The sequence below is a fragment of the Azolla caroliniana genome, unplaced genomic scaffold (genome assembly GCF_043228905.1).
Source record: "Azolla caroliniana isolate FFs.n. ecotype wild unplaced genomic scaffold, voAzoCaro1.0.p SCAF_3, whole genome shotgun sequence".
NCBI lineage: Eukaryota > Viridiplantae > Streptophyta > Polypodiopsida > Salviniales > Salviniaceae > Azolla > Azolla caroliniana.
Window position 1 is genome coordinate 1,046,121 of NW_028230438.1, and position 20,141 is coordinate 1,066,261.

Here is a 20,141-nt window from a genome sequence, read left to right on the forward strand (position 1 = left end):
GATCAGCCCATCGTGCCTTACGACCTTTCAGGTCTTGTTGGTCACAAAAATATTTCAAGGACTCGTGGTCCGTAGTTACCACAAAGTGATTTCCATAAAGATAATGACGCCATGTTTTGAGCGCATGTATAACTGCAAATAATTCCTTTTCTTGAACGGTATACCGACATTGAGCAGAATCAAGTTTCTTACTCTCGAATGCTATTGGTTTACCATCTTGATACAAGACAGCACCTATAGCATAATCGCTTGCATCGGTTTCAACCTCAAAAGGTTTTGAAGGATCAGGTAAAAGAAGTGAAGGAGCCTTGCAAACTAGGTCCTTGAGTTCCTTAAATGCAAGGTCTAGTGTAGCATTCCACACAATAGGTTTTGTAGACTTACGCGTTTGACCTTTTAAAAGATCAGTAAACGGCATCGTCAATTGGGAGTAATTACGAAGAGACTTTCGCAAAAACCCCACAAAACCAAGGAATGATCGAACTTCTCGAATATTCCGAAGAGTGGGCCAAAGCTTGATTTTCTCAATGCGAGAAGGATCAATTTCAACTCCTCGTTCGGTTATGAGATGTCCTAGATAAGTAATTGATTTCTTGAAGAACCCACATTTTGAGATCTTCGCATAAAACTGTTTGTCACGCAATGTTTGTAAAACAAAGCGGACATGTCTAGCATGTTCTTGTAATGTACGGCTATAAACTAAAATATCATCCAAGAAAATAACGACAAATTTTCCAAGTTGTTCTCGGAAAATGTCATTCATTTCTTGTTGAAAAGTAGCCGGAGCATTGGTCAAACCAAAAGGCATAACCAAAAACTCGTAATGGCCATAGCGCGTACGAAATGCCGTTTTAGGAACATCGTCCTCACTTATTCGTATTTGATGGTAGCCAGTACGGAGATCAAGTTTCGTAAAATACCGAGCTCCCTGGAGACGGTCAATTAGATCGTCAGCCCGGGGCAATGGATACGAATTCTTGATCGTCACTTTATTCAAGCGTCGGTAATTAATACACATACGCCATGTGCCCTCTTTCTTTTTAACCAAGAGAACTGGTGCACCCCATGGAGATTTACTATAACGTATATAACCCATTCGTAAATAGTCCTTGAGTTGCTTAGATACCTCATCTTCTTCGGATCGACTTAAGCGATACGGAGGTATACTTATTGGTGCAACACCAGGTACAATATCTATACGATGGTCTATATTACGTTTAGGAGGTAACCCATCAAGTAGTTCACTTGGAAAAACATCATGAAAATCATTTAAGATTTCATCAAGTTGTTGTTGTTCAAAATATGTTAATTGAATCGGGACATTATCGATATTGTAAACGTGAATGTCCGGATCAAGTACACAATAAAATAACGTAGAACAAGACAACTCGGATATTGATGGACACGAGGAAACAATCGAGAGGGATTGTTTTTTTACACATTGAATAAAATGCGTACAATCGTTCAGTACAAAAGAAATGGAATGACGAACCCAATCAATAAATAAAGAAGAGTTTTTATTATAAAACCAGGGATAACCCAGTATTACATCGGTGGTACAAAGATTCATTACATGGAAGTCTACTTCCTCTATATAAGTATCAATAGAAATTCCTAATGAATGAATCGCCCCGTTGATGTATTGTACTCTTCCATCAGCCAAGTGCACCGTGTAGGTGTGATCACTTACGGTGGGTTGGATTCCCCATATCTGAACCAAACGATCATTCACAAAATTGTGTGAGCTTCCCGAATCAAATAAAAACTGTACGGGAGATCCATTGATATACCCGTTTGCACGTAGTAAATCATTGGGACCCAATACATAGTGAGGGAAAGAACATTGACAATTACTTAAATGATGTGTATAGACCTGAAGGACATTAGGAATCTGACCTTTATGGTCTGCAGCTTTAGCTTTGTTGTCATGCTCTTTCCGTTGGAGCTTTCGACATTGATCTTTTGTATGACCCTTCTTTTTGCAGAATACACAAAAAGGATGTTGTCGCTTACAATCGCGATCCAGGAATTCGTTGGGTGTCTTGCGTTTCCCAACAAATTGCGACTGCTTAGTCCCGGGCGCTTCGTTGGGTTTGTTATGGTCCTTCTTCGAAGTGCGTTGATAGCGAAGAACTATTTCAACGGCCTCTTCGAAGGATTTTGGATCCTTATCGTGCACTATCCAGTGATAGTCCGAATTGGGGATGCCATTGACAAAACAAGCTATCAACCAATTGTCCCCTTCTAGACCCGATTTTTGGATTTGGGTTCTAGCATGGTGAACATAGTCTTCTAGCGAGGAAAATTTCCTGCTAGAGAGGTTCATTAAAGCTTGTGCTGCCTCGGTTCGAGAGGGAGGTTGTAGAAATTGGCCCTTAAAAACCGTGACAAAATCTGTCCAGGTATCAGGCAATTTCCCCATAGTACGGAGGCCACGCCACCAGGCGGCGGCCTTACCCCCGAGTTCTCGGCCGACATATGCAATCTTTGTACTATCTGGCGTGGGATAGAGCTCAAAATGAGACTCCCATCGTCCCAGCCATGTGCAGATTGCTTCTTCAGTTCTTTCCTTTTTGTCTCCCGTAAATGGCTTAACGACAAATGATGGTTCACCTTGTCGCTCATCAGGTCTATTAGTCTCACGTTGTAGACTAATGACACGTGCCTCAAGAGCACTCTGAGATTGCCGAAGTTCGGTCATCTGTTGAGCAGTGAAACTAAGGTATTGGGTTATTTGTGCCAAATACATCTCAGTGGACATTTGTCCAGGAGGATTCCCTTGAGTTCCTTCCGCTTGAGCGGATGACATCGGGTCGTTAATTTGAGCCATTAAAGATTATTTCTGGAAAAGAAATAGGATAAGGTCAGAGATATAGTCATAACATCATGTCGTGATGTAAACATATCATGGGCGAGCATTAATCGATATCATTATCTCACGTCAATAACCCTCTAGACGTATGAGATGAGGTTCAAGATCAGGTTACTATGGTAACACAAAGGTGTTTTAAAAACCATGGGGGTGACAAATAAATGTCTTTCCCTGATCTCTATATCGATTTTTTCATGGTGGCTCCCCGAGGCTCAACCATTTATGTTCGCGTCATGAATAGTTTATACACGAAAAAAATGTTAACAATAAACTATGTTTCGGTGCCCACATAAGTGGTTTCGGCTCTTTAAGTCCTATTACGAGGACCCCGAGGTGCACTTAGACCTTAAGTCTAAACATGTGTTATAGTCATATGTATCAAGGATGTTGTATGGTCTTTGTGATATTTGAACTCGAGACCTCGAGAACAAATACATTAAACACTTGAGCCAACCAAGTAAGTTGCTCTTCTCAAATGCTTAATGTTTGATGCGTATAAGAGATATGCGAGGCAATTGATCATATATGTTTTTTTAAAAGAACATATATGGCAAGGGTCCTTATTTCACCCTCATTTACCAAAACTATGTTGGTACGTTACCTAACCTCAAGTCTCGTAATTACGATGGCATATGCCAAAGGGCAACCTAATGGTCAAGCCAAATGAGCCCTTGTTTCGTAGTAGGCTCACGTGGGCCATCACATGGTCACGTCATTACGAATGCCTCTCGTAAGAACGAGCTCATGGTGGCATCGTATCCATGTAACGAGGGAGGGATGTTGGATACGTGCGTCATTGGAGCAACCTCACTTGAAGTGGGTCAAGCCCTACGTACTCAACATCATTTTGGCTATTCGCGTTTCTTTACGTAACGAAATCGAGGTCGTCAACGGGGTTATCAACAATAAAAAAATGTTGAAAAAGGGATGGTGACAACGCCATTCTCACAAAAATGCGAGGACGGCCACCAACATCCTTTTCCCGACCATGACAACTTTCGATATAATCACGTAATAACGAATATACACATATGTTTACTTATCACATATATACGATCAAATACGTATATATGTGACCACATATGCCTATATTAAACATATCGTTATAGTAAATAGCCACAAATGATGTGATCGAGATACGTAATCGAGGTATATACCTCTACGCACACGAAACATCCACAAATAAGAGATCATCGTAATACGCAATGGAGGTATTGACCTCTTACGCATACGAGACCAAACGCATATCGTTTACAACAAATCAAGGTATTAAACTCATACGCAAACGTAACATATGTTCGTGAACGTAATACGTAATTGAGGTATTAACCTCGTACGCATACGACACTCATCACATATTATTAATATGTCAAACGAGGTATTGACCTCGTGCACATATGTAAACGTTTTAGATAATCAATTAAAGACCACTACAACATCATTGACTTAATGAAAAAAATTACATATAAACTAAACACATGATTAGATGGGAGAAGAGAGAATAGAAAGAAAAATTATGGAAAGAGTTACCGAAGTTCTTTATTGATCGTTGTCTGGATCAAGGCCAACCGCACAACGATCGATCAGCATCAATCAAAAGACAAATGAAAAACAAAGAAACATTAGTACAAAAATCTGATACCAAATATTATAGATCTTGGTACTAACGTAAGCTTAAGATAAGGATAATGAAAAGATAGATAGAAAGGAGAAAGAGAAAGAAGGGTGCCGATCCACCCGACCACCCCCGAGCGAAGGGATCGAGACGGACTCGAGCCTCGATCGGCGTCCCATACCACCGCCGTGGCGTCGAGTCGTACCTGGTGCTGGCGCGCTCGCTACAAGAGTTGACCCACCACACGAGCAGAGTCTCGATGTAGTCAAAAGATGATCAAATGAGGGTAGCTAGGCCTCTTATTTATAGCGATACCCAAGGCCCCCAGGCAAGTTCACACTTGACCTAATGGGTTGTCTCAATCCCGAGGATTAAAAGTAATCCTCCCCTTCTTTACACTCTCGTTTAACCCTCACACTTATCCACGTGTATAGAATACTACGGTAAATTCTTACCACGGGATATTATATGGTCATGCCCGTAACACATGTCCTCTTGTAAGTCTATCCTTCGTTGCTTGTGTCATCGAAAATTTACCTGAGCGGGCACTGAAAGTGACTCCGAGATAGACATATGATCCAACCACCTCAATTGGGCTATGGCAGATAGTTAGGTGACACTTAGCTCTAACTTGGGCTGACGTGTGGAAGATAAGGACTTTAGTTTTCCCTAGATTCACTACCAATCCTCGTTGTGTGCAAAAGTCATCTAAGGCATTAAGGTGCCTTTGTAGGTCGTGTTCGGATTCAGAGAGCAAAACTATGTCGTCTGCATAGAGCAAGATACGCACCTGCGTATCCCCAAGGACTACTCCATTGCCTCCCTTACGAGCAATAAAATCTGTGATCTCATCAATGTAGATCCCAAAAAGAGTCGGAGATAAGGGGCAACCTTGTTTTACACCAATAGTGCTAGTGAAACTATCGGATATGCCGCCTGGGCATCGAACACACCCGGACACTTGTTCATATAGTGCGTAGATGGACCAAACCATGTCATCTGGTATCCTCAAGCTCTTAAGCCTATCAAACAACCGCTCTCTAGGGACCGTGTCAAAGGCTTTGCGGAAGTCCACAAAACAACAATATAGTTTCTTCTTGCGAGCCTTAGTCTAGTCAATTAAGCATCTAAGTGTGAAGATATGGTCAATAGTGGAGAAGGCTCATCTAAAGCCAGCCTGTTCAGGTGCACGAAGATTTAAGGTCTCCATATACTCGCTAAGCTCTGCCTCCATTACTGCACCATATAATTTAGCAAGGGTATGACCTATCATAATGGTCCTATAAGTATTTGGGTCCATGGGGTCCCCCCCTTTATGTATGGGGGCCACTGTGTTCATGGTCCATTGTGATGGAAAACCCTCTGCGAGGGCACGATTGAAGATTAGAGTTAGCAAGGGAGCTAGGCACTCTCTCGCGTATATGATGTGTTCTGCTCGCAATCCTGTGTGGTCCATGGACTTCCTATGTTGTAATTTCTTTATGACCTTCGTGACCCTAGAGGTCGTGAAGAGTGTCCCCACAGTAGGTTGGGGTGTAGAAGGCATTGGAATGGGTGGTTGGTTTGGGATGTGGTAAAGTCTCTTTGTATAAGTGTGCCAAGTTTCGGGATCTTCGATGGGTGTTTGTGGTCTTGGTTCCCGTAATCTCTTCCATGCAGTGGCACAATCGCTACTCATGAGCATGTGGTAGAGTTCCCAATATTGGGATGCCTCCCATGCTCATCTCTTACGACGTGTCATCTTGCGCATTTCTTTACGAGCTTGTATTGAGGTAATACTACCACTGAGTTGCGATATTGTAAGTTGTCGATGTAAGCACCTACAATCCTCATCATACCATCTATTATGTCATCCGATAGAGGTTCATATGGGGAAGGCCCATGTGGCACTCCGTCATCAACTAATCTCGCCTCGCCAGCCAGATTATAACGAGAGCCTTTCGGGGGGAAGTAACAAATGGCGAAAATTACTGCCTTGTCCTTGCTTGTGGAGACTTTCACCCACATAAAACGAGCTTCTGGGTCTGTGCTCAGTATTTCTATCCTATTATGTAGCTCCCTCTGAAACAATATTGCGACACCTCCAGATCCCCTAGTAGTGCATCGACGTGAGGTTTGTCTAAAAGCCGACTCCCAACGAAATCCTTCGACTTGTGGGAGTCCCCTATTTGGGCTTTGGTGTGTTTCTACTAGGCAAACTATATCTGATTCCTTTAATATCCCCTCTAGGCGGCCGGGGTGTGTCCAGAGTGCGCTGTTACAATTCCATAAGGTCATCCTAAGTGTGTTTTCTGTCACATGGGCCACACGCCGTCAATTAGTAGTGCAATCATTTATGATCACTCGCCCATCTTGATAAAAGGCGTGATGCCCATCTTTGCGAGTTTGCATAACCTTTGGCATACAACTCTTGTGATGCTCAATTTGCATCTTGGTGAGGTCTTCATCGAGATAGATAGGGTCCCCATCCAATCCTCGAAGAATTGGTCTCTTCTTAAAGAAAGTGATTCTAGAGTCTAAGTATTTAAATTGAAGAACTAAGGCTCTCTTCCTAGTTGTGTCGCGTCCGGCCCACCAAGCTTTGGTGATAGGTAGGGTCGTTGTGTACCCTAACATTTTCCCGAGTATTTGTGCATCCTCGTCCGGGGATGCACCTTCCTTGAGCCCAGTGACACGCACATTTAGGCGTCGGGCCTGACGCATTTTCTCCTCTTCGAGGGTGGTATTAACAATATTTTCATCCTTTATTTCTTTTTTAATGTTTCTTTTAACCACATCTACCCAACCCGTTTTTGCTAACTCTATGTTATTTTTAACCTCCTCTTTAACTTTTTTGATCTCATCTTTTATATCCTCTATGGAGGATATTTCACCGTCCTCTCGGGATACCTTGATGTCATTAAGTTGTTGTTTGAGGTTTGTGTTTTCCTCTTTAAGTTTTTCTATTTCGGCCTTGAGGGTGTCTTTTTCCTCTCTATCTTTTTTCTTGTGGGTTTCGGCGTCTTTCACCCATTTTTTCATATCCGTCTCTATTTTTGTTAAACGGTTAAACATATCCAAAAAGTCCTCCTTACTTATAGCCTCGTCTTGTGTAGAGAATTTATTATGTCTTCAAAAGTGAAATATGGATATGAGACCATAAAAGATCTAACATTTTCACGAATACATGTAGAAGTGAGGAGCAACCCATAATGTTCAAAAACTTTACAAATGAATGTCACAATTTAGAGTGTATTTTGACAATGAGACATTCATGCAAGAATTGGGTTTGTCAAAGATATGTGGAAAGTATAGTTAAATGCTATCAAAGGCAGAGTATTTATCAAAGTGTGATAGTCTACTTGATTAGGGCAAAATGTGCATAGTCGCCTAATATCATCAATTGTGTCCCAACGTCTTATCTCACATCGAATTGAGTGTGAACTAAGTTGTCTTGAAGCAATCATTCAAACGACAAACAATGAGATGGGATCTAATGTCATGTATTGATATATTCAGTTTCCCCATTCGCCAAACAATATGGTTTTGTGCAAAGCTTAAACCTCACGAACTCTCACTCTCACCTCATTAAGATGACCATAATTAAACAAGCTTAAATGTTAAGTACACACACACATGAAGGCACAAGATTACACAAAGTAATACTCACACCTCAGTTAAGAAGGGAAGTCACACAACACATACAAAAGAGGAGTGATTAGGGTTTGACTAATTAACACTTAACTCACAAAAGAGTATATGGGAATGTGGGGGAGAGAGAGCCCAAGCTTAGATTATGAGAGGACAAGAAAACCAAAGAACCAAGAAGAAGCTAAAAAGTCGACCAAAATAACTTTTATAGCTTTTTACAAGGGGCTTGTCTCATTACGAAAATCAAGTCTTTTATAGCTTTTTACAAAGGGCTTGTCTCCTTTTACATCGAGGTAGTCATTTGTGGCCTAAAGTTCTAGGAACAATTTTGTGTGATCCCCCTTTTTCTTAGTATTACACTTAGTTTAGTACCCATGCCATTGTCGATGTCGATGTTGATGTCTTCGTGGGTCAACAATTGTATGATCAATAATAGTCCAAGATTGTGTCGATATGTGGCTTCTCACCCCCTGGTTAATCGACGATCAAGATCGCGTGATATAATAATGTAGCCATTCCCGTGGGGCCAAAGCATAAAAAGCTTCTTCGATTCATCGCTTTGGGTCCCCCTATCTTTTAGATTTCCAGTTCTCGTGGTTCTATCACTACATACCTTCTTACTTACATAAGCTCATGGAAATCCATTTCGGGCAATGTTTGGGTAATCATTGACTTTTGATGTATCCACAATCATTGCCTCCATGTGGATATCCAAAGAACTATTTCTTTAGATGAAGATTTATAAACATTCAAGGAACTATCTCTTAAGATGAAGAGTTTGTAGAAATTCAGAAACAGGGAGAGAGAGAGAGAGAGGAGAAAGATGAATTTGATTGATTTAGAATTGTTATGGCTCTTCTCTACTAAATTATAGTGAGGCGTGTATTGTTGTTCTTATAGGACAAATGTGTCATTTTGTTTACAACATATGTAGTTGGTCATATGACTCTTCATATCATATAACTGTTTTATTTATTTATTTAATTTGTATTATTTTCCTTACATTTTCTAACAGAGTTATATACATACATTCAAGGAACTATTTCTTCAAATGAAGAGTTATATACATTCAAGGCACTTTCTGGCTCCAGGTGTTGGCTAGATGGTATAGATATTGCATACATCTAAAGGTATTTCCCTTTCATGATCTGACATCTTTAAATGAATGGTTTGGCTATGGTGAAGAAGAGGAAGAAGTTGATTTTTTTCTCTAACATTGTGAGACATAAAGGCGTTTATCACCTTGTTTGGTGAGAGGTTGGCTATATAACATGTGTCCTTCCAAGTGTTGAGAAGAGCAGAGTAATTCAGAAGAATCAAGCATATTTTAGTACCAGCATAAGGATCCAACATATTTTAGTACCAGTCTTATTATTGTTACCGGAGAAGAAGAAGGAAAGGGAGAATTACCACTAGTCCAAGCTTGGCTATGGCGTGTTTGACCACCACCATTCCTGTAGAGCTCGCAGTACATGAATCCATTTCCACTCTTTAAATGTTGTTCCAAATTTGCAACGGTAGTAACAAGAGTAGCATTTGGCATTTAGAACCACCCAAGATTGACTTCGTGTATTTATTCCTATGCATTGGGATTCAACATCGAGCACAAAATCGTGATTGGGTTTTTTGAACAAGTGGTCTCGGCAAGCGAATACTATCTAATCGTTTGAAATCTCTCTAAACCTTTTGCCTTCTTAGCTTCCTTAGCCAGTTTGAAGTAATCACCATACCTATATATAGTTAATTGGAACTCATATAGTGTCTAAAGTGAGAGGTGAACCAATGGTGTACAAGTTTTGATACCCTTAATCCTGTGGCATGGGAGATGTGTCATTATAATTATTAATGATATGAATGTAAATGGAGCTTAAAAGTCTATTCTCACCCATTTCTTACTATTGCTCTAAATTGTTGCAATCCATACTTTATCAATGTATCATTTGAACTATTGGAACAAATAGTGATTATCACATTATTACATGTTGCGTCCCATGCCCAATCATGGCTATAAATGCACAAAAAGTGATAGGATTGATTCATTAAAAACCACAAAACTTTGTTTTAGAGCACAAGAAGAAGAAAAGGTTTAGTAGTGTAATATTTGAAGCTCCCTATTTTATTTATTTCAAAATTGATATTTCTTGACCCTTGAGGATGATGTCTTGGGGTGGTTTGAGTCAAAGCAACCCTACAAGGCTAAAAAAGTGTCATTTGAATTTGTGTGTTTCTAGAATATGTGCAATAAAGATTGATGTCATGCATGCACACATTTCTTGAACATACACAAGTAATTAAATGATTACATACTGTTAATTTACAAGTTAAGATGGAGTCCAATGGCCCTCATGGACTAATTCTTATAATTTACAACCAAATGTAATGTTCACAGTTATGTGCGAGTCTCATTAGTTATTTATTGAAATTATCCATCCTATGTGCGCCTAGAAATGGGATGTAGTTAGCATAGAATACTTACCCATCATGGGGCCTCACACTATAAATACAACCTATCATGTAGAAGGAGCTCATTCAATAGAGGCCCGGGAGGGTAACCTAATTGGGCTCAACTTAACATTGTTGCCCATTACCAGTCAGTTGGTCGCGTCTTCAGGTTCGGAATCTCCTTTACACTAAATGAACACCCTTCATACACTAGGAACTTAAGCAATTTATGAGAACCACACAACGATCTCACCTTAGTAAACACGGTAATTATATGTGCCATCTAATTATATACATACTTATGATCCCATTAAACAAAGTTGATATGATAAAACACATAGGTACAGTTCAACACCAATAAAATTTCTCGAAGAGCCAAGTAGCATCAGTATGTCTTAAGATCTAAACTCTTAAACACAAAGCTAGAGCAAATCTATTTGCCCATATTAATATACAACGCATTGTAACCAACAACCCAACTTGGCCCACAGTAATAGTACCCTCTTCACAAGCAACACTTCAACAAAAGTCTAACATGTGGTTCGATTCAAAATGAACTAAAAAGAAAAGGAGAACAAGGGACTGTAAACATCACCAAGGCTCCGATACTTACACAGCAAATATAAAGAATCCAATTGAGATGTATAAAAGAAACACAGGATAGACTGCCAAAGCTTTTCTATTCGGAGACACAGCCGCACTCACAAAAGGGTATGCTGCCCACGAACTCCATGCAAGCGTAATTAGCACAATGATTCCTTTGATGATCACATGACTCTTGAACATGCATACAAGAGCTCCCACATCCAATGGAAATAAACAGTATCCTAACAAGCTTAAGCTCTGGAAGAAGATTATATGTCCCCCCTGTAACAACCAAGATGGTGCAAGTATATATTTATAATGATTAGACACAGTTGGTTAGAGATGTCTAGATGTTGTTCAGATACAGTTAGAGAATGTCTGGCTTTCTTTTAAAAGTTATTCTGTTGAGTTCTTTCTTATCCTTTTTAACTTTTATCTAGAGTTTTTACTGCTGAAAAATATAATTTACCAGTAGAAGAACATTTAACGTCAAAACAATAGCTCCAGCTGCAAGCACAGCAAAAACCACTGCAAATACCTTGGACTGCACATTTCAAAAACTCTCTTCTCTCTCTCTCTCTCTCTCTCTCTCTCTCTCTCTCTCTCTCTCTCTCTCTCTCTCTCTCTCTGTGAGTCTCATTCATTAGGGCTTTACTCAAGTGGTAAGTCAAGCTTTAACTAACTGCAACCAGGTTCAAAAATCTCACTATATGCACTACTTTATTAAATGCAAGGCCTCATTATCTCTCTAGTAAATCCGAAGACACCCAATTTCGTAATGGTGATTTATCATAGGCTGAACTCTTGTAGACATTAATAAATCTTCTTTCTTTCTTCTCTATTTACCACCCCATATGCAATATTTAATCTCGGGGGATGATAATTAAAATCTAGATATTTTTAACTTATCTGAAATGTACAGCATTTCACACTCAACAGGAAAATGGCTCTCCTATTCCATCACTCGGTCTACACCAACTTCAGGCATTCATAATCAATAGTTAATGTCCAGCAGCACATCTTACACAAATACACTAACTTAGACTACAGATGTCTCCATCATTTGAAGGTACATGTTGGTTGTTGAAGCCAAATTGACAAACTAGTGTCATATAAGTGCCGGGAAGGTTATACCATGCATGTCCAGCTATGTAGTTATTTCTTCAGTGCTTCATGACATATCAAACTCTAAGAATTCAGTATACCAACCTAAGCCCTAACCACTAGACTAACCAGAAAGGGAACCTTTCTTCCTCAGTATCTCTTGATGTCACCTCAGGGTCTATTGAACCGCATCATACTCAGGGATGTTCCTCGAAACAGGAGTGAGACTCATCAAATAGTGGCTGATGAGAGTCCACCCATAAGTGGGTGGTGTCACAGCCATGTCACAGTTAAGAGTAAAGGACATGGAAGAGACACATTGCCTGCTGCCCCAAGCTTGGGATGCTAACAGCAAAACACAGAATACATATAGAAGCAAAATCTTCTATTCTAGTTGGGCACACGATACATAAATGGTTTAGGAGATTCAATGTAGCAACACTACTTGAGTGATACAATGACAATATGCTCTCAATAAACATCAAATCTTGTCTTGTAGATGTACTCACAACCAAATGGAACCAGGATGCCAGAATAGTAAATTGCAATACTAGTACACTTAAACACCACATGTTGGGAAGCTTACAAGTAATACACAGGAACACACCCAACCGCATCTTCTCACCCCCATGCCTTTAAAGCAAGAAAGGCAACCCTCCTCCTCAGCACTCAGTCTTAATCTTGCACAGAGAGGACTAACAAAGGAAACTGCACCTGTACACTATGCATTCCTTGCCATCTGGCAATGCTTCCCATAATCAATGACTGCAAGTACCAACCCCGCACAATTGCTCCCAAATCAGATACACCAACCCTGCCTCCTATCAGTGACCTTTAGGAAATACATGTGCCACATGTAGCTACACCCTATGCACCTGCAGAGGAGAGTTTGTAGCACACTCTTTGGATCCTATAGGTCATGTTTCTTGTCTTCTGAGTGAGTTAAATCATGATCTCTCTCATAAATAAGAGTCTGCAGGTATAGCTATCATGAGGAACAGAGGCAAACCACCAACCAATTCAAGCATGATATTCTAGCAACAGAACATCGGAGACTAACAAAGAATAGAAAACGTTCTTCTAGTTGGGCAAATGGTATGCAAACTGTGAAAGAGACAGAGTCCAGTGAGGATAAGTTTGAATCAGAAATCACCATCTACACACCTGTAGTCATGATCTTAAAATTGAAAATAGAGCATGGAGCGGCCTGGAACCCAAGGATAAAGGTAAAGAGCACTTCAAATTACAATCCAAAGCATACACTAAAGTTGAAAGATGTTTCCAATCATCTATCACTCGCTGCATCAACCTCACACAACCTCGCATCAGACATAATCACCCCCCACATTCTACACTATATGCTCACTATTTAAGAACATGGAAGCAAAATCGCAGCATATGAACCAAACAGAATAACGCCATGTGTTAGCATGGCATAGCTTTTTTGTAACAATGTTCATAGGTTCCATGGATTACATAACTGGTCTCCCAGGAACAATAATATGCCATCATCTCTCTAATACACACAAAGTTACTGACTTGTTGCAAAAATTTCTACAAACATTTTCCTTTCCAAAAACAGTTTATTCAAAGCAAACCCAGGACTTGAAAATGCATATTCATTCTTAGAAGGCTAGTCATGAACACTAAGTTTCCACACATCTTTTCCATGCAATCAGCTTATAAAAGCAAATGCACACACCACTTTGTTACGATAATATAGAGGGTTAAAATAATAATAATCTTCTTCTAGTTCTTAAAATCCTAGATATTTTCCACACTATTTAAGATCGATCTATCGATTAAAATACAGGAAGCAATATTGTATAGATCAGAAGAAATACATTTTCATTTGGATCACCTTAGAAATGGAAATTATGCAATTAGATAACGTAGATCAAAATGTGTTTTCATTGAATTTTTCCATGAGAGTTTCCTTCTGTTTACTGCTAAAGAAAATGTATACATCCACAAGAATACTTATTATCTTTTGACGGCTAGTTCTCAAATCTTTGTTTTTTGGCGGATCCTTTAAATTTCTCCATTCAAGTTGGACCATGTTACAAAAGAAGTTGTAGAGCCATGTATGCCAAAATTATAATAAATATACATTATCAGTAGAGATCTTCTACATTTGAATTTGGATTGGTTTACAAATGAAAATGCAAACATGGAACAAACTAGCCACAAGGTTTTTTATCCAAGTTGAAAATGAAGGTATAATTTCCTGGGAGTATTTATTTTGTCAAAAACTGATCTGGAACATTACCTACTCATTCAAATCTTTCATGTCGCTGACAGTTCTAGCACTTACTGATAGCAAAGACAGAATTATTCTTCATTTCAGAAATGATTTGTTTCTAGTGGATCTTATCCATGCAATTGGCTTACAAATGGAAATGCATACAGCCAGACAATATATAGATGAAATCTACCAGAGATGAAGATTCTTCGTCCTTTAAAGGGCAACCTCTGAAATATTTGTGTTTTCCTAGATTTATCAGCTTATTAAAATGCCTTGATAAAAATAGCTTCATTGAAGAACGCTAGTTACAAATATTGTGAGTTTTCATGGATCCGTTAGCTTACAAATGAAATTGCATGGATCAAAATAGAGTCTTCCTAAAAGGATAGTTCAGGAAACTGCATGTTTTTGATGGATCTTTTCCACTAAAGTTTGGATCTTCTAACAAATGAAAATGCATACAGACAGATTGCATATATCTAAACGTCCAGAAGACTTACATCAACTATACTTGCAGATACAAGACAACAAAGAAGAAATATTATTCACTGGTGAAAGGTTCGTTCCGAGATCTTTGTATTTTCATGGATGAAGGCTAGTTCTTAGAATCTTTGCCTTTTTGTTGATCTGTTCCGAGAATTTTTGTGCTTCATAGATCCTTTACACACAATCAGTTACAAACAAAGATGCAGTGTAGAAGAAAACAGCTAGAATAGGATTCTACATTCTCAAAAAGCTTCTTCTGAAAAACTGTGTTTTTTAATGCCTGTTTGCTTTGGTTTACAAGTTAAAAATGCGTGAATTTGGACAATGAATAAAAATGATCATTCCACAAGGCTTTTTATGGATCTTCTCCATATGATCGAAACAGAAAAGTAGAGAAAACAGCCATACAATGCACAGAGAAAAATCAGAAAACAATCTGAGAAAAAGAACTACATTATCTGAAGATGCAGAATATGAGACGGCGGAACTTTAGGACGAAGAATTCACACTCTTCTTTAGATACGAGACTTAGTTCTGAGAAATATTTGCAGTTGCCTTACGGATCTTTTCTATACGATCTGCTAACATGTAAAAGCTCATACATGACAACCGAAAGAGATCAAAACAGAAGAAACGTATACTATCTTCGGAAACAGAATGTGATACGGACATTCCAAGGATGACAATGAAGAAGAACGAAAGGCCGATCAAAACAGATGAAAAAGAAGAAGCTTACATTATCTGAGGACGCTGAATACGATACAGCAATTCCAAGGAAGACGATGAAGAAGAAAGGTCCCCATAGGTCCCAGTCACGCAAAGCTCGACCAGGATCTTCTCGATAAGGATTTGGGAACACAACAAGACGAAGATTTGCGGCAACACGAGCGAGATCGCGCTTCACAGTATGCCAGACAGGTTCAGTCAGGGTGCTCGCATTCGGTCCACCGCCAAATCCAAGAGGAGCATTGGATCCGAAATTAGGGACAGCAGAAGACGGATCGGAAGAAACGTTAGGTTTAGGGTTGGGAGGAGAAGAAAGCTTGGGAGGAGAAGGATTGACGGGAGGGATGGGGAGATACGACGATGAACCGGATGGGGTGATAGGTATGGAAGCTCGTGGAGGGCTTGGAGGTCTTGCAGGGGGTACAGAGCCAGGGATCTGGAGAGGCGATGGAGAAGCAGAGGAGGTCTGGTTGTGCTGGAAAAGACTCTCAATCTCGTCTATGTCAGACTGTGAGGATGCCTGCACAGACATCTCTTCCCTTCCTTCTTCTTCCTGCTTCCTTCTTCCTCCTTCTTCTTCTTCTTCTTCTTCTTCTTCTTCTTCCTTCGTCTCTCTCTCTCTCTCTGGTTTTTCTCTGACCTTCTCTCTCTAGCTCCTTGGATTCACCTCTCTCTCTCTCTCTCTAGATTAAAGATGCCTTGCATTTCTCTCTCTAGATTAAGGTTGATCTTCTCTCTCTAGATTAAGGTTGATAATGCCTCATAATATCTCTCTCTAGATTAAGGTTGATCTTCTCTCTCTAGATTAAGGTTGATAATGCCCCATAATCTCTCTCTAGATTAAGGTTGATATGCCCTGTAATCTCTCTCTCTAGTTTTTCTCTTACCTTCTACTTCTAGCTCCCTTGGATCCACCCCTCTCTCTCTAGATTAAGGATGCCCTTAATCTAGAGGAGAGTGTGTACTTAATCTCTCTTACCTTCTACTTCTAGCCCCCTTGGATCCACCCTCTCTCTCTCTCTAGATTAAGGATGTCCTCTCTCTAGATTAAAGACAGCCTTTCTAGATTAAGCATGATATATGCCCCCGCATCTCAAGGACATTGTCGGTTTCTCTCTCTAGAATAAAGGGTGCCATCAAGGGGATGCCCTTAATCTAGAGGAGAGTGTGTCCTTAACATCTTTATATTATTGGAAGGGCATCTCTCTAGGTTATAGATGCCCTCACATTTCTCCCTCTAGATTAAGTACTCCCTCTCTTTGGATCAAGGTCTATCTCTAAATCAAGGATTAGATGACCCTGGACCTCTCTAGATAAAGGACACCATCAAGTTTCTCTCTCTAGATTTAGGGCGCCATTGGGTTTTCGTCCCTAGATTAGAGGCAACCTTGGATCTCTCTCTTTGGATTAGGGGTGTCATTGCATCTCTGTCTATCTAGATTAAGGAAAATATTGAGTTTCTCTCTCTAGATTAAGAGCATCGTTGGCTTCTCCCTAGATTAGGGCCTCATGTCTCTCACTTTGGATTACGAATACTCATCACTTCCCTCTCTCTCTAGATTAATGACAATGCCAACTTCTCTCTCTAGATTAAGGGCTTCGTTCGCTTCTCTCTCTAGATTAGCAAAAAAGAGAGGAGCAAAGAGTAATGATTATCAAGGTTGCTTCGTTTGCTTGAGGAGTGGTGATGAAATGGACCAGGTTATAAGGTACCCCACAAGGGATGTTTGTTGATCCCTCTTGAGAAGACTACGTATCTCGAGTTTCTCTCTAAAGTTTATCGTCGTTGGATTCATGTCTCTGCATTGATTGATCACATAGGATGTGCCTTCAAGGGATGGTGTATCTTAGAGTAGGGAAGAGAGACAAGTGTAACAAGAAGATCGTGGTTTGTTGATGCAAGCCAAGTCAGTTGGTCAACTCCCACTCAATCAAGCTTTAGAAATATGCAACAGTGTCCGTGAGAAATTGTGTCGATTAAGTTTGTTTTTCTTTTCTTCTCTATCTAGTAGTCCTAGTTTTTAGTGTCATTGTTTAGTTTGTTTCCTACTACATACTATCTACAATCACTTTCTTTCCTTCTTTTCGATTTATATTACTAGTTGTCGCAATCGTCGAAGAGAGAAGGATATTATGATGTTTGTTAGATTGTAAGGTTGTATTATATAGTCTCCTATGAAGATGTGGAGTCATGTGATCATCTAACATTGTAAAGTCTTGAGAGGTTTTATGCATCGATGTTCGTTAGGTTGTAAGGTTGCAATGTAAAGTCTTCTATGAGGAAAGTCCTATGATCACGTGACATTGTAAACTCTTGACAGGTTTTACTTATTCATGTTACTTAGATTGTAAGGTTGTGTTGTAAAGTTTCCTTTGAGCATGTCGACTCATCACGTCACATTTGTAAAGTCTCGAGAGGTTGTATGCTTTCTTCGTTTACGAGATATTTAAATGTTGGGGTAGACCAATGTAATTCGTATGGCATATATCCATAGTTAGCTAACATGTATCTCTCAAACCCTTAGTCTTGTGAGTTGAACCAATGTCCATTACCTAATCCAACCTTGTTCCTCAAACATCCACCCACCCTTCCTCTCTTCTTCATCCTCCAATATGATCGGAGATCTTATCCTCTCTTCAAACCTCTACATTCTCATCCGACCCGCTCGTCCTCAAACTTCATCCAATCCATCCCCCTCATCCTCGATATCCTCTTATCTGCTCACAATCCACTCCTTTGCACGTATGCACATCCTCACTTTTTGGTTGTCTCATGCTCATGAATGACACTAGAACAATGTCTTTTTTTCACTCATGCTTTGGGGTTCAAAATATTTACTTTCCTTGTCATGTTGGTTTTCTAGAGTAAGAACTTTGGTCTTCTAGAGTAAGATCCACTATGACACAAATGTTTTGAGTGAGTGTACAAGCACGAAGCATAAATTACAAGAATGAATGAACTAAAATCTAGGTTGCACCCATAGTAAAAGCAAATAAGATGAGTACAAAAATAATGTTCAAGTGCTATGATGTGAAATTTGAGCCATGTGTTCTCTAACCTTGGAGACAAAACCCGATTAGAAATGTTCATAAAGATAAATGTACCAAAACCGATGACAATGGATGATTTAAAACTACAAACTTTTGCTTAGTGATTAATTGTTCTCCTTTTGAATCAACTATTGATTGTCCTTGTTTCCCCAACCTATTGATATTTCCCCGATAACTTATACACAACCTTGGAAGAGATAGGAAGCATGGACAATGTACTTGCTCTAGTATTGCAAGTACTCTCTCAAGAGGAAAATATATATTACTTGATAATATAAGCAATCATGATGCTTCGGGAGGGGGTTGAGTAGGAACATGTCTTATGTTCCAAGCTTGTTTTGGCGGTCTATGATCATATATATTCTTGACTTTTGTGATATACTTGTATACTCTTATCATGACTAGTACCTCGATGGGCCGAGCACATGTTTCTAATTACATGACAACATAGGATGTTGATGATTTTCCCCCAAATTGTCTACATAAGAACATTTTGGGGGTTTTCTCTATTTCATTCCATGCATTAAGTGAGATGACGCCAACCCACACTTCCACTCCATAAAGCAACACTTGGACCACCATACCATTGAATAACATAAATCTCACTTACCATCCTCAAGAACCACTTTGGTTGCATTGATTCTCAAACATATAATATCTACTCCAACCCGCTTGATGTCTAGACTCATAGCATACATTCAACCTATTTGTCGATGATACGTTAATACCAATATATTTGAAGCTTTGCACCACTTGCATTAGTTCTCCCTTGCATGCAAAAGTGGGGTTGTGTCTTGGTCATATCACCTTTATTGCCGTCATTTTTTGTTTTCTCCACAGTAATAGCTAGCCCATTGATTTGACAAAATGTGTCCAATAGGTTAACTGAGTGTTGCATATCGTCCAAATTACATGTGAATAAAACAACGTCATCAACATATAGAAGTATAAAATAAACTCGTGCATGAGTTTTGGGTCACCCAATTCTTCTTCTTTTGCAACCTTGTTTACTATTTCTTCAAGTTTGATAGATGCACAAACCAAAGAGTGTGGGATATATTGGCCCCCCATTGCTTTGCTCAACAAGTACTTCCAAAAACCATGGTCATTTTCAAATGGGCACGACAACTTGTTCATACAATCATGCTACAATTGCGCCATACTTTGATGGCATTTTTATGTCTATCATTCTTTTATCCGAAGGCTCACTCACTCTTGGTTACCATATTAAAGGCGTTCTTGAAGTTCACAAACTAATGATCAAACATTTTCCCTAGAAGTCAATTTTCTTCCACAATAACTCTCAGTGTAATCAAATGATCGACAATTGAATTGTTTTGGCGTAAAGCTCGATTGACCAAGCACTTTATTTATGATGATGTTCA

General features: G+C 39.5%; 1 protein-coding gene across 1 annotated transcript; it reads right to left on the reverse strand.

Moving 5' to 3' along the window:
• Positions 1 to 10,969: 10,969 nt before the first annotated feature.
• Positions 10,970 to 16,306, reverse strand: LOC147865756 (protein YIP4b-like). The gene is made up of 3 exons (XM_087316113.1): positions 15,716 to 16,306; positions 11,614 to 11,688; positions 10,970 to 11,426 (listed from the first exon to the last, which is right to left on the reverse strand). The coding sequence occupies exons 1-3, from the start codon at positions 16,235 to 16,237 to the stop codon at positions 11,169 to 11,171; spliced, it is 855 nt and encodes a 284-aa protein (XP_087172239.1). The 5' UTR covers positions 16,238 to 16,306; the 3' UTR covers positions 10,970 to 11,168.
• Between the last annotated feature and the right edge of the window lie 3,835 nt (positions 16,307 to 20,141).